Source organism: Pseudophryne corroboree, chromosome 2 (genome assembly GCF_028390025.1).
Source record: "Pseudophryne corroboree isolate aPseCor3 chromosome 2, aPseCor3.hap2, whole genome shotgun sequence".
Classification (NCBI taxonomy): Eukaryota; Metazoa; Chordata; class Amphibia; order Anura; family Myobatrachidae; genus Pseudophryne; species Pseudophryne corroboree.
The window spans coordinates 284,409,886-284,422,792 of record NC_086445.1 but is presented as its reverse complement, the minus strand read 5'-3'; the positions used below and the strand labels follow the sequence as shown (position 1 = coordinate 284,422,792).

The 12,907-nt window shown below is 46.0% G+C and overlaps 1 protein-coding gene across 4 annotated transcripts in view; it reads left to right on the top strand.

The window, feature by feature from the left end:
• Positions 1-11,601, top strand: part of WBP4 (WW domain binding protein 4) — an 80,001-nt gene extending 68,400 nt beyond the window's left edge. For 3 of the 4 annotated variants that reach the window (XM_063952885.1, XM_063952883.1, XM_063952884.1), the window contains 2 exons: positions 3,042-3,208; positions 11,286-11,601. In XM_063952885.1, coding sequence (XP_063808955.1) covers positions 3,042-3,208; positions 11,286-11,493 — 375 coding nt within the window. In that variant the 3' untranslated portion in view covers positions 11,494-11,601. Of the gene's footprint in view, positions 1-3,008; positions 3,209-11,285 lie in introns of those variants that run through there. The other variant, XM_063952886.1, reaches the window with a different exon arrangement.
• Positions 11,602-12,907: the final 1,306 nt, after the last annotated feature.

Here is a 12,907-nt window from a genome sequence, read left to right as displayed (position 1 = left end):
GACGTTGTGAGGGCTTTGAGAATTTACGTCAAAAGGACTGCTCGTCACAGGAAGGCTGACTCTCTTTTCATCCTTTATGATGCTGTGAAAATTGGTCGTCGGCCTCCAAGCAGTCCATTGCTCGTTGGCTAAGATTGACTATCCAACAAGCCTATACTTCGGCGGCTTTGCCGTTGCCGAGTTCTGTTGAGGCGCACTCCACAAGGCCGGTGGGTTCTTCCTGGGCGGCAGCCCTGGGGGTCTCGGCCTTGCAGTTGTGCCGTGCAGCTACTTTGTCTGGTGTGAACACGTTCGTTAAGTTCTACAGGTTCTACACCTTAGCCAAGGATGACCTTCAGTTTGGTCAGGCGGTTTTGCAGGGGTCTCAGAACTCTCCCACACATTCTGGGAGCTTTGGGATGTCCCCATGGTAATATACTATTCCCCAGTATCCACTAGGACGTTAGAGAAAATAAGAATTTAATACCTACAGGTAATTCCTTTTCTCGTAGTCCATAGTGGTTACTGGGCGCCCGCCTCTGTGCTTCGTTTTCCTGCTTTCCTGGGTTTGCTGTTGTTTCCCTGTTCCATGTTTGGTTAGCATTGCTATCCTTCTATAGTTAGTGTTGCTTTCATCTGTTCTGGTTAGCTCTGCTATCTTATTGTTTGTGTGTTGGTTCGTTACCTCACCGCTTTATGTGTTATATCCTTCTCTCAAAGTATGTCCATCTCCTCGGGCACAGTTTCCTAGACTGAGTCTGCTAGGAGGGGCTTAGAGGGGAGGAACCAGCACACACTATTGATTTCTCAAAGTGCCAGGCTCCAGTGTAACCGATCTATACCCATGGTAATATACTATTCCTCAGTATCCACTAGGACGTTAGAGAAACAATTTAATTGCTCCGTAGTACGAGAAAGGAATTACCGGTAGGTATTAAATTCCTATTTTTTTGGGCACCTGTCAAGACAATTCAAGAGTTGGTCCGATCAGGTGCCCATTACTTCTGACACGCCCAAAAGCACATAATAAGACTATACTTGAATAAACTCTAGTGCATACGGTCGGGATTGGCAAATTAGTCATTTTTAATATGTTTAATTTCCCTGATTCCTCTACGAATTTGTCATCTTTGAAGTTAAGCAGGATTGGGTCTGGTTAGTTCACCAGGCAAAACAGATGCTGTTGGTAGAAAACTAGACTTCCAATAAATATAACAGAACTAAGAGCGGCTCTAAAAACTTGGAAGAAAGCACAATTCTATTCGGGGAACGGCTGCTTGAATTCAGGTCAACAACGCCACAGTACGTAGCATGCATATAATTCATCAGATGTCCCTGGTGATGAGTGATTCTATTCAGGTCCTTCCTTAAGCAGAGGTTTATGTTCCAACAATATCTGCAATTTTAATTTTAGGAATAGAGGATGGGAAGGAGGGTTGTCAGTCCATTCTTCCAGGGGAATTGTCTCTACATCCAGAAGCTGGAGCAGTTTGATTATGATACAGAGATAGACTTTGATACCTTTGTTCTAAGATAAGACGACCAAGAGCAAAGTCAGGGATCCATTAGTCTTCTAATAGATTCTGTTTAATTTCATCTAGTCCTTTTACACCAATATCCATGCTTCCTTGTTCTCAGGAAGATGTAAAGGATGTTAGTCCGATGATATTGGTGGCACCAGACTGGCCAAAGAGAGTTTAGTCCTCAAATCTTGGCAATGGGTTTCCATTTCAACAGTACTAGTTGTGTCAGGGACCGATTGTTTGTCAGGACACCTAATTGTTAAACTAAGATGTGTCTTTTAAGCTAGGATCTTAGAATAACTAGGTTTTGGGTTTTTTCAGATTCCGTAGTTCATACTAGGAGTAAACACGTTCAGACACGTTATCTTCATGTCTGGGGGCATTATATTGCAAGGTGTAATAAATATATATAGAGGATGAGTATCCCTTATCCAAAATGCTTGGGACCAGAGGTATTTTGGATATGGGATTATTCCGTATTTTGGAATAATTGCATACCATAATGAGATATCATGGTGATGGGACCTAAGTCTAAGCACAGAATACATTTATGTTCCATATACACCTTATACACACAGCCTGAAGGTCATTTTAGCCAATATTTTTTATAACTTTGTGCATTTAAACAAAGTGTCTACATTCACACAATTCATTTGTTTCATATACACCTTATACACACAGCCTGAAGGTCATTTAATACAATATTTTTAATAACTTTATGTATTAAACAAAGTTTGTGTACATTGAGCCATCAGAAAACAAAGGTTTCACTATCTCACTCTCCCTCAAAAAAGTCCGTATTTCGGAATATTCCGTATTTCGGAATATTTGGATATGGGATACTCAACCTGTATGTATGTGTGTGTGTATATATATATATATATATATATATATATATTAAACACAGTATGTAAATTACAATCCACCTGACCTTAGCATAGAGCTCTCCAACATAAACGCCAATTCTGACATTCTTGGATTCAAATTACCTACTTCAGGTTCACCTCCCACCAAGGGTTTAAAGGGGGTGGTAACTAATCTTGTGATATAGATATACAGTGTCCATCTATGGCATTCACAAACAGAAATCCACCGCACTCGCCATTCCTAGAAAGAAGTCCTACTCTATCACCCAGATGTGTATATTTGGGTTAATTTTTAATTAACCTATTTGTCATCACAGCTTTCCTTTAAACCTGTGTCGGCTGCTTCCTTCGTAGCAATTTAGGAGCTGTGTTGGTGACTTTCTGACCTTTTAAAAGCCATACATTAGTTGTCAGGTGTGCTTTAAACCAGGTAGCACATTTTCAGTTTAACTTTGATATGATAGCAGTTGCCAGGTTCTCAGAAATTTGGGTGATAGAGTAGGACTTGCAGTGAGATAGACTTGCCGTGAGATGGAAAGCGTGTCCATTCTGTACTTGATATGCCTAATGTAACTGATGTCCATTCTGTACCTGATATGCCTAATGTACCTGATGAATTAATGTAGTAGTATATTTTCAGGCAGTGAACGTTAAAGCTGCTGTTCTGTTATAGAGTAACAAGGAGACCAACTCAGATAGTGACCATTTATCTGATTCTGACCATAAAGAAGAGGACATGGAAGCAAAATATGTTTCTCCAGAACCTGCCATTAAAAAGAAGGCAAAAAAGTCAAATCCATATGGAGCATGGGAGGAGATCAGAGATGAGGAAGACCCTTAGTAAGTACCAATGCACACTATCCGCCTCCTGTACCAGTGCCATGCTCTATGTACACCACATACCCTACTGTCTGGTGTTTTTAAATATTTGTTAATTGACCAAGAAGCCTGTTGCATTGGTGTGGCAGGTGTAAGAGCACACTATTGTACTGCTATACATGGTGTTTTGTACAATGTAAGAGCATGCTCGCTACGTTTCTCACGAGAACTACAGGAGCTGGAACAGGTGTGTTTGTATGTAGTAAAGCTGGATTTTGCAGTGTTGGCACACAAGTGCAGGAAAATGGATTCCATATTATGTATGCTTGAGTGGGCAGTCAGCGAGTCTATTCAGTTTGGATCTTCTGCTCATCGAGAATGTCCTTTGTTTTATCTGAGTAGGAACGTAACATGACAGATCATCAGAATGGTCACAGTAGCCTAGCGGGTATTGCGTGTGGTGATACTGTGTGAGGCAGTATGTTATTGTGGGCCGGTTCAGATATGAGGGGCAGAAGGGAAATTCGATTGACCATGATCAATATTTCGTCTGTAAAAACGTGACTTTACATTTATTTATTTATTTATTTTTGGGGGGTGGAGGGCAGTCCCAGTTAGAGACTGTTTTTACCACCCTACAAATTACCTTTTTCTCTAACATCCTAGAGGATGCTGGGACTCCGTAAGGACCATGGGGATAGACGGGCTCCGCAGGAGACATGGGCACTTTAAGAAAGACTTTGACTCTGGGTGTGCACTGGCTCCTCCCTCTATGCCCCTCCTCCAGACCTCAGTTTGATACTGTGCCCAGAGGAGCTGGGTGCATTTCAGGAGCTCTCCTGAGTTTCCTGTAACTAGGTTAGGTTTTTAGGTTTTTTTTCTCTAACGTCCTAGTGGATACTGGGGACTCCGTAAGGACCATGGGGAATAGACGGGCTCCGCAGCAGACAGGGCACTTTAAGAAAGAATTTGGATACTGGTGTGCTCTGGCTCCTCCCTCTATGTCCCTCCTCCAGACCTCAGTTTGAATCTGTGCCCGGACGAGCTGGGTGCTACTTAGTGAGCTCTTCTGAGCTTGCTATAAGAAAGTATTTTGTTTAGGTTTTTTTATTTTCAGAGTGATCTGCTGGCAACAAACTCTCTGCAGCGTGGGACTGAGGGGAGAGAAGCAGCCCTACTCACTGAAGATAGGTCCTGCTTCTTAGGCTACTGGACACCATTAGCTCCAGAGGGATCGTACACAGGATCTCACCCTTTGTCGTCCGATCCCGGAGCCGCGCCGCCGTCCCCCTCGCAGAACCGGAAGACAGAAGTCGGTGACAGAAGCAAGAAGACTTCAAAATCGGCGGCAGAAGACTCCAGTCTTCAAACTGAGGTAGCGCACAGCACTGCAGCTGTGCGCCATTGCTCCCACATTAAACCCACACACTCCGGTCACTGTAGGGTGCAGGGCGCAGGGGGGGGCGCCCTGGGCAGCAATTAGGAACCTCTTGGCAAAAAGTAGGATATATACAGTTGGGCACTGTATATATGCATGAGCCCCCGCCATTATTTTACACACAAACGCGGGACAGAAGCCCGCCGCTGAGGGGGCGGGGCTTCTTCCTCCACACTCACCAGCGCCATTTTCTCTCCACAGCTCCGCTGAGAGGAAGCTCCCCAGGCTCTCCCCTGCAGAAACACGGTAGAAGAGGGTAAAAAGAGAGGGGGGGGGCACATAAATTAGGCGCAAAAAGCTTTTTATACAGCAGCTACTGGGTTAACACTAAGTTACTGTGTGATTCCTGGGACATATAGCGCTGGGGTGTGTGCTGGCATACTCTCTCTCTGTCTCTCCAAAGGGCCTTGTGGGGGAACTGTGTTCAAAAAGAGCATCCCCTGTATGTGTGTGGTGCGCCGGTACGCTTGTGTCGACATGTTTGACGAGGAAGGCTATGTGGAAGCCGAGCGGGAGCAAATGAATGTGGGGTCGCCGCCGACGGCGCCGACACCTGATTGGATGGATATGTGGAAGGTTTTAAATGATAATGTTAATTCCTTAGATAAAAGGTTGGATAAAGTTGAAACCTTAGGACAGTCAGGGTCTCAGCCCATGCCTGATCCTATGTCGCAGAGGCCGTCAGGGTCTCGGAAGCGCCCACTATCCCAAATTGTTGACACAGATACCGACACGGAGTCTGACTCCAGTGTCGGCTATGATGATGCAAAGTTACAGCCTAAATTGGCTAAAGCTATACGTTATATGATTATAGCAATGAAGGAGGTGTTGCACATCACAGAGGAAACCCCAGTCCCTGACAAGAGGGTTCATATGTATGGGGGAAAAAGGCAGGAGGTGACCTTTCCCCCTTCACATGAGCTAAATGAGTTATGTGAAAAGGCTTGGGAATCTCCAGATAAAAAACTGCAGATTTCCAAACGGATGCTTATGGCGTATCCTTTCCCGCCAACGGACAGGTTACGCTGGGAATCCTCCCCTAGGGTGGACAAAGCTCTAACACGCTTATCCAAGAGGGTAGCCCTGCCGTCACAGGATACGGCCACCCTAAAAGATGCTGCGGATAGAAAGCAAGAGGGTACCCTGAAGTCCATTTACACACATTCAGGTACCTTACTAAGGCTGGCAATTGCGTCGGCCTGGGTGTGTAGTGCTGTAGCAACATGGACGGATTCCTTATCTGCGGATCTGGATACCTTAGACAAGGATACTATACTAATGACCCTGGGGCATATAAAAGACGCTGTCCTATATATGAGAGATGCTCAAAGAGACATTAGCCTACTGGGCTCTAGAATAAATGCAATGTCGATTTCTGCCAGAAGGGTCCCGTGGACTCGGCAATGGACAGGCGCTGCCGACTCAAAAAGGCACATGGAGGTTTTACCTTACAAGGGTGAGGAATTGTTTGGGGAGGGTCTCTCGGACCTGGTCTCCACAGCTACTGCTGGAAAGTCAAATTTTTTGCCATATGTTCCCTCACAACCTAAGAAAGCATCGTATTACCAAATGCAGTCCTTTCGTTCACAAAAAGGCAAGAAAGTCCGAAGTGCGTCCTTTCTTGCCAGAGGCAAGGGTAGAGGAAAGAAGCTGCACAACACAGCTAGTTCCCTGGAACAGAAGTCCTCCCCGGCTTCTACTAAATCCACCGCATGACGCTGGGGCTCCACAGGCGGAGCTAGGCCCGGTGGGGGCGCTTCTCCGAAATTTCAGCCACAAGTGGGTTCACTCCCAGGTGGATCCCTGGGTAATAGAGATTGTGTCTCAGGGATACAAGCTGGAATTCGAAGAGATGCCCCCTCACCGATACCTCAAATCGGCTCTGCCAGCTTCCCCCTTAGAGAGGGAAATAGTGTTAGCTGCAATTCACAAATTGTATCTTCAGCAGGTGGTGGTCAAGGTTCCCCTCCTTCAACAAGGAAAGGGTTATTATTCGACCATGTTTGTGGTTCCGAAACCGGACGGTTCGGTCAGACCCATATTGAATTTAAAATCCCTGAACATATACCTGAAAAGGTTCAAGTTCAAGATGGAATCGCTCAGAGCGGTCATCGCAAGCCTGGAAGGGGGCGATTTTATGGTGTCTCTGGACATAAAGGATGCATACCTTCATGTCCCCATTTATCCACCTCATCAGGCGTACCTCAGATTTTATGGTACAGGATTGTCATTACCAATTCCAGACGTTGCCGTTTGGTCTCTCCACGGCACCGAAAATTTTTACCAAGGTAATGGCGGAAATGATGGTGCTCCTGCGAAAGCAAGGGGTCACAATTATCCCATACTTGGACGATCTCCTCATAAAGGCGAGGTCCAGAGAGCAGTTGCTGATCAGCGTAGCACGTTCTCAGGAAGTGTTACAACAGCACGGCTGGATTCTAAATATTCCAAAGTCGCAGTTGATTCCTACTACTCGTCTGCCCTTCCTGGGCATGATTCTGGACACAGACCAGAAGAGGGTTTATCTCCCGATGGAGAAGGCTCAGGAGCTCATGACACTGGTCAGAGACCTATTAAAACCAAAACAGGTGTCGGTGCATCACTGCACGCGAGTCCTGGGAAAGATGGTGGCATCATACGAGGCCATTCCCTTCGGCAGGTTCCATGCGAGGACCTTTCAATGGGATCTGTTGGACAAATGGTCCGGATCACATCTACAGATGCATCGGCTGATCACCCTATCCCCCAGGGCCAGGGTGTCTCTCCTGTGGTGGCTGCAGAGCGCTCACCTTCTCGAGGGCCGCAGATTCGGCATTCAGGACTGGGTCCTGGTGACCACGGATGCAAGCCTCCGAGGGTGGGGGGCAGTCACACGGGGAAGAAATTTCCAAGGTCTGTGGTCAAGTCAGGAGACTTGCCTTCACATCAATATTCTGGAACTAAGGGCCATATACAACGCCCTAAGTCAAGCAGAGACCCTGCTTCGCAACCAATCGGTGTTGATTCAGTCAGACAACATCACCGCAGTGGCTCATGTAAACCGCCAAGGCGGCACAAGGAGCAGGGTGGCGATGGCGGAAGCCACCAGAATTCTTAGCTGGGCGGACAATCACGTAAGAGCACTGTCAGCAGTGTTCATTCCGGGAGTGGACAACTGGGAAGCAGACTTCCTCAGCAGGCACGACCTCCACCCGGGAGAGTGGGGACTTCATCAAGAAGTCTTCACGCAGGTTGCAAGTCGGTGGGAACTGCCACAGGTGGACATGATGGCATCCCGCCTCAACAAAAAGCTACAGAGGTATTGCGCCAGGTCAAGAGACCCTCCGGCGATAGCTGTAGATGCACTAGTGACACCGTGGGTGTTCAAGTCGGTTTATGTATTTCCTCCTCTTCCTCTCATACCCAAGGTGCTGAGAATCATAAGAAAAAGAGGAGTGAGAACAATACTCATTGTTCAGGATTGGCCAAGAAGGACTTGGTATCCGGAGCTGCAAGAAATGCTCACAGAGGACCCATGGCCTCTGCCTCTAAGACAAGACCTGTTGAAACAAGGGCCCTGTCTGTTCCAAGACTTGCTGCGTTTGACGGCATGGCGGTTGAATGTCGGATCCTAGCAGAAAAAGGCATTCCGGATGAGGTTATTCCTACGCTGATAAAGGCTAGGAAGGACGTGACGGCTAAACATTATCACCGTCTATGGCGAAAATATGTTGCTTGGTGTGAGGCCAGGAATGCCCCTACTGAGGAATTCCAGCTGGGCCGTTTACTTCACTTCCTACAGTCGGAAGTGACGTTGGGCCTGAAATTGGGTTCCATTAAGATCCAGATTTCGGCCCTATCCATTTTCTTTCAAAAAGAACTGGCTTCTCTTCCTGAAGTCCAGACGTTTGTAAAGGGAGTGCTGCATATTCAGCCTCCTTTTGTGCCTCCAGTGGCACCTTGGGATCTTAACGTGGTGTTGAGTTTCCTGAAGTCACACTGGTTTGAGCCACTCAAAACCGTGGAGTTAAAATTTCTCACGTGGAAGGTGGTCATGCTATTAGCCTTGGCTTCAGCTAGGCGTGTGTCAGAATTAGCGGCTTTGTCACATAAAAGCCCCTTTCTGGTTTTCCATATGGACAGGGCAGAATTGCGGACCCGTCCACAATTTCTGCCAAAAGTGGTGTCATCCTTTCATATGAACCAACCTATTGTGGTGCCTGTGGCTACTCGTGACTTGGAGGATTCCGAGTTACTAGATGTGGTCAGGGCTTTGAAAATTTACGTGGCCCGAACGGCTAGGATTAGAAAAACAGAAGCACTGTTTGTCCTGTATGCAGCCAACAAAGTTGGCGGCCCTGCTTCAAAGCAGACTATTGCTCGCTGGATCTGTAACACGATTCAGCAGGCGCATTCTACGGCAGGATTGCCGTTACAAAAATCGGTTAAGGCCCATTCCACTAGGAAGGTGGGCTCTTCTTGGGCGGCTGCCCGAGGGGTCTCGGCACTACAGCTGTGCCGAGATGCTACTTGGTCGGGGTCAAACACCTTTGCAAAGTTCTATAAGTTTGATACCCTGGCCGAGGAGGACCTCCTGTTTGCTCAATCGGTGCTGCAGAGTCATCTGCACTCTCCCGTCCGTTTGGGAGCTTTGGTATAATCCCCATGGTCCTTACGGAGTCCCAGCATCCTCTAGGACGTTAGAGAAAATAAGATTTTAAACCTACCGGTAAATCTTTTTCTCGTAGTCCGTAGAGGATGCTGGGCGCCCGTCCCAAGTGCGGACTACTTCTGCAAGACTTGTATATAGTTATTGCTTACATAAGGGTTATGTTATAGTTTCATCGGTCTTGGACTGATGCTATGTTGTTTTCCATACTGTTAACTGGGTAGTATATCACAAGTTATACGGTGTGATTGGTGTGGCTGGTATGAATCTTGCCCTTGGATTACAAAAATCCTTTCCTTGTACTGTCCGTCTCCTCTGGGCACAGTTTCTCTAACTGAGGTCTGGAGGAGGGGCATAGAGGGAGGAGCCAGTGCACACCCAGAGTCAAAGTCTTTCTTAAAGTGCCCATGTTTCCTGTGGAGCCCGTCTATCCCCATGGTCCTTACGGAGTCCCAGCATCCTCTAAGGACTACGAGAAAAAGATTTACCGGTAGGTTTAAAATCTTATTTTTTCAGGCGAAAATACATAGAATTCGTGATAAGTTCACTGACCGATGTGTTTTGACCTCGGGGTTAATTGGATAGCCCCAGGGGATCAATTAACTTGTAAATTACTGCGTGCCATTGGATTCCCCCCTTTAGTCTAATAAGTAGTTAGTAGAAGGAAGTGATGTGAGACTGGAAGAAGGTGATGTTATCACACATCTGTATTGCATCATGAAAGTAGATTTACATTGTATTTGATAATTCATGATTCTGAAACCAGATCCTACCTAGTAACATAATAATAAAATACTTTATAGATGCTTGTAGTACACATACCTCCTAGAGGGAAACGATTAGTACTTGCTGTTCTGCCATTAGAACATGTGACCTCTGAGAGCAGAGCGGGAGCGCTCAGTGATATACAGCATAGTAAAGGCTGCAGTATTTTGGTCACAGCAGGAAATAAATTATTTCTGTAACTATTTTTTAACGACTTGTTTTGCACTAAACTGCATCTGAAAGCACTGGCTCAATTTCTTAAAAATTGCAAAATGCTCTTTCTAATGTTTGCCAATCTAAAGAATAATAGTTGTCTTTATAATCGGCATTTGTAGCCTTTTATCTACTTGCCAACTACAGATGTGTCCTCATACATCATTGCTGTAGTCGTGCCAAACAGCCCTTCTCAGCGTGCCAGGTCCTGTGAGTCTCTGGTAACGTTGGGTGTGTATTGCCGAAAATGCATCTTAGATGCCATGTGATGTGACTGGGATGCACCAGCAGACTGTGCTGATTAATTTGACTTGTATATCTGTGTGCAACTGAATCTGTATACTGTACAATGTGTTACGATACAGAAGCTAAGTATTTTTTTTTTCTTTAATGACACATTCTATTGTGCTTCGTATACAGACTCAGTCGCACACAGATTTAGAAGTGTCGCATATCAACTTGATCAGCACAGTCTCCTGGTGCGTCCTAGTCATATTGCATTGCGATTAAGACACATTGTTTGCAAGAAAAGACACCTGGCGCTAGCAGAGTTGCATGGGACCTGGCAGCTCACTCACTTGCGGCTAGCTGTAGGAGGATATATTGTTTTTCATCCTCCTAGTTATGTCACTTGTAGTATAAAGGTATGGTTGTGTTTAAGAAGTCACTGTTTACATTTCCAAATTAATTTAGTTATTAATTAACATATTGCTTATGCAATTCTTATTTTGTTGGTGCATATTGGTAGCTCAGCACATATTTGGTATATTAATTATGGTTACCATCATATAGAGATAGGTCCACCCGTTGCCACAATGTCATCGCATATAGTTGCAACTGTGATTGCACAATGCAATCTCTATGGATCGCGAATGGGTACGCTACTTGCGGCAAACCAGTGGCAGGTGCGAATAGTTGCAGCCAAGATGAGGCTGGACATCTCTGTTGAACATTACCGCATGCTACTTCTGTTTTGCCCACTGTTTGCCTCTACCTGATTGTGTTTTTACAATGTAATCCATCTCTCCATGTAGTGAGCATGTGGATCTAGAGCTTCCAAACATGGACTCTGATGACCCTGCTGTCCTGGTACCTGATCTCCCACAGGAACCAAAAGTGAAGTTCAAGGAGAAGACCATCACTTCTCTTGGGGACACAGTAGTCGGGGCCTCGGTTTTCAAGAAAAGGAAGCTTGATAATGGGAGATCCCGAAACATACGTCCGAGACTAAATGATCATTGAAGGACTTGAATTCATTGAAAAATGACATTTTAAACAGGACATTTGTGAACAAATCAGTTTGATTTGTGTGTGTGCGCGCTGGATGTAAATAAATATTTTCTAATTTTATTAACATGTTGTTTACTACAGACGCATTAACATGAGATGCTTTCTACATGTTGCCTTGTGTAGGGCCGGAACAAGGCTTTATGCTATACTGTACTGGTCTCGCCCTCAAGTCTGACATAATGACACACCCAGGGGACGTGGCCGCTGCCTCTAGGAAGTAGAGCAGTGCCCGGAGGCTCTGAAGGATACTTCAGTCAGCTCCACAGGCTGCAGAGTGCCATTCCAGGCACCCTGCAAGTCACATGCAGCTGCCACGGGGCAGTGAAGGTGCCACCCCCAGGGCCCTGTGCGATCACACCGCTTGCACACCCCTAGTTACGGCCCTTCCCTATCTGTGTAATGTATCACCATGTATGAGAGGTTATACATAACATGGCAAAGTGTAGGAGGGGAAAAGACAGGATGATCAGCCATGCCAGCTACAGTCCTAAAATTGGTGCACACATCGTATAATAATAAATGTTACCCTCTTCATAAATATATTTTTATTAACAATATTGCCCCTTTATTAGAATTAATACGTTATATTGCTCTCTTAATAAAAGTAAAAATTATTTTGCACCCAGTTATATAAATAAAATATTTTCCCCTTAACATTAGTCTCAATGTTATTTCTCTTACATCCTAGAGGATACTGGGGTCCATTTAGTACCATGGAGTATAGATGGGTCCACTAGGAGCCATAGGCGCCTTAAGAATTTGATAGTGTGCACTGGCTCCCCCCTCTATGCCCCTCCTACCAGACTCAATTTAGAAAATGTGCCTGGAGGAGCCGGTCACGCTGAAGGAAGCTCCTGAAGCATTTTCTGCATTTATTTTGTATGTTTGTTATTTTCAAGCAGGGCTGGTTAGCACCAGCCTGCCTGCTTCGTGGAACTTGGGGGGGGGGGGGGGGGGGTAGAACGGCCCAACCTCTTGAAGGGTCAATGGTCCCGTTCCCTCAGGAGCTCAGTGTCCTGTCAGCGGGGAACTGTTCGCAAGCCCCACCACGGCAAGCATACATTCCCGCAGCATGCCGCCACCCCTAACAGAGCCAGAAGCATGAAGAGTGGTGAGTACTGAACCAGCGTCCCGGTTAGTGGGGCGCTGGCCATTATGGACGCACGGCTTCTAAACGGGGCGGAATTCGTCTCCAGACACAGTACATGACTGCTTCTCAGTACACTGTACACAGTACCCAAACTGGCAAACAGCCTTAAAACGGTTCTGCTCCATTTTAAGCACACAAATTACCTCAGCCAGTAAAAAAAAACAGCAGGAAGACAGCGTGCCATTGAAGGGGCGGAGCTTCACTATGAGAGGATCC